At 46.1% G+C, this 2,488-nt stretch overlaps 1 protein-coding gene across 1 annotated transcript; it reads right to left on the bottom strand.

The window, feature by feature from the left end:
• Positions 1–527: 527 nt before the first annotated feature.
• Positions 528–1,009, bottom strand: LOC107181583 (putative V-set and immunoglobulin domain-containing-like protein IGHV4OR15-8; the record flags this gene model as incomplete). The annotated part of the gene is made up of 2 exons (XM_015557739.1): positions 939–1,009; positions 528–856 (listed from the first exon to the last, which is right to left on the bottom strand). Coding segments are annotated over exons 1-2 (375 nt in total), but the record flags the coding sequence as incomplete, so codon positions are not given.
• Between the last annotated feature and the right edge of the window lie 1,479 nt (positions 1,010–2,488).

Here is a 2,488-nt window from a genome sequence, read left to right as displayed (position 1 = left end):
TTCATTTCAGATATGGCTATTTGCTTATCCTCTAGAAATTCAAAATACAGATCAGTTCTACCAACTCCTTTCTGTTAGAGTAAAGCCCTCATGTGTTTTATCCACCAGAAGCTCCTGGCAGAAGACTGTCCCTTTGCTGGCACAGTCGAGGTTATTTGTTGCTGGGTCACTGCCCAATGACCTTTGCAATGGCCTCCTTAAAATGGCAATGTCTCCAGGAGAGACCAAAGGAAATATTAAGGACTCCTTCTGACGGATCAATGGGGCAGAGTAAGTAAGTGACTTCCTCTTAGGGGTGGTGTGAAAGGAAATGTAAGGCATAAGTGAGAGAGGCAGTGAGTCCCTGAGGAGAGTATTTATTCCTGGAGAATAAAACCAGTGACCAGATCATCAGAGAATATACCAATCAAGTCCCAGCTCCTGAGCTGATCCTCATGCTCTGTGGTCCTGAGCACCCCCCGGTGTCCTGAGTGTCTCCATGCAGCCCAGTCATGCTGCCTCCCTCAGGGAGGTTTGTGTCTGGGCTCACACTGACTTCCCCTCACTGTGTCTCTTGCACCGTAATACATGGCTGTGTCCTCGGTGGTCACGGAGCTCAGCTGAAGGGAGAACTGGTTCTTGGAAGTGTCTCTGGAGATGGAGGTTCGACTCTTGAGGGAGGGGTTGTAGTTAGTGCTCCCATCACTACATATGCGCCCCATCCACTCCAGCCCCTTTCCCTGGGCCTGGCGGATCCAATGCCAGCAGGAAGCACTGGTGATGGAGTGACCAGAGACAGCGCAGGTGAGGGAGAGGGTCTCTGAGGGCTTCACCAGTTCCGTGCCCCACTGCTGCAGCTGCACCTGGGACAGGACACCTGGGACACAGAGAACAGGGTGAGCCTGGGACTCAGATGCAGGATCCCCATCTCTTCACATCTAAGCCCTTGAGTCACTCACATCTGGGAGCTGACAGCAGGAAGAGGAAGAGCCACATGGGAGTCATGCTCTTGCAGGTGATGTGCTCCTCCCCCAGAAAGTATTCTCCAGGGCGAGGAAGCCCTGAATTTAAGTGGACACCAACTGTGTGTATCTGGTACTGGTGGCCGTTTGGGCATTTGCATATGGGAGGTGTCTGCACATACAAAGGGCAAGAGGTGAGGGAGGTCGAAAGAGGTGAGGGGAGGTCCCTTTCTCTGGGGCTTCTCCTGGGAGAAGGTGCTGACTGTGCCCTCAGAGCTCCAGGCCTTTCTTGGGGTCCTGGTCACCATGCCCAGGGACCTCTTCTTCCCCAGCATGAGATGTGCTGCAGGATGTGGTCAGGAAGTGGGATGTGGGAGCAATCAGTGACTCCTTAGGGATAAAATCACTGTGCCTCTGTTCCCATGGTATAGACAGATGACATAGATATATATCTTCTGTTCTTTATCCTCACCTGAGAATATGTTCATTGATTTTTAGAGTGAAAAAAAAGGGGGAGAGTGAGTGAGAGAGATATATTGATGTGTAAGAGAAATATTGATCAGTTGCCTCCTGATGTGCAGGGACTGAGAATCAAACCAGCAACCATTTATTTTATTTATTTATTTAAATATGTTTTTATTGAGAGGAAAGGAGAGAGAGGGAGCAAAACACATCAATGATGAGAGAAAATCATTGATTGGCTGCCTCCTTCACGCACCCTACTGGGGATCAAGACTGAAATCTGGGCTTGTGTCCTGGCCAGGAATGGAATCATAGGTCAATACTCAACCATTGTGCCACACAAGCTAGGCTTCAGTTTGATTTGTTTCATTTGCTTATTTGTTTGTTTTTAATTCTCACACAAAGATATTCTTCCGTTGATTTTTAGAGAGAGTGAAAGAGAGAGGCAAAGACAGAGAGAAATATCAATATCAGAGAAATACATGGATTGGTTGCCTCCTGTACATGCCCTGACAAGGGCTCTGGCCAGGGAGGAGCATGCAACTGAGGTACGTGCCCTTGACCATAATCAAACCCAAGACCCTTCTGGCTGCAGACCAACACTGAAACCACTGAGCCAAAAAGCTAGGGCCAGTTTTGAAATATATTTCAGTTAGTTTAGAATTCTACCTTGAGAGCTTTTCAATTTTCCTTCAGCATTTTAAAGTCTTCATTCCTTTGTCCTCTGGCTATGATAGTTTTTCATGAGACATTTACTGTTTTTATTGATCCTTTTAAAAAATAAATATTCTGCAGACCAACACTGAAACCACTGAGCCAAAAAGCTAGGGCCAGTTTTGAAATATATTTCAGTTAGTTTAGAATTCTACCTTGAGAGCTTTTCAATTTTCCTTCAGCATTTTAAAGTCTTCATTCCTTTGTCCTCTGGCTATGATAGTTTTTCATGAGACATTTACTGTTTTTATTGATCCTTTTAAAAAATAAATATTATTTTATTGATTTCAGAGAGGAATGGAGTGGGAGAGAGAGAGAGAGAGAGAGAGAGAGAGAGAGAGAGAGAGAGAGAGAGAGAGAAAAAGAGAGAC

Source organism: Myotis davidii, unplaced genomic scaffold (genome assembly GCF_000327345.1).
Source record: "Myotis davidii unplaced genomic scaffold, ASM32734v1 scaffold953, whole genome shotgun sequence".
NCBI lineage: Eukaryota > Metazoa > Chordata > Mammalia > Chiroptera > Vespertilionidae > Myotis > Myotis davidii.
Note: the sequence above shows the minus strand (reverse complement) of the source record. Positions and strands in the feature narration are given on the sequence as shown.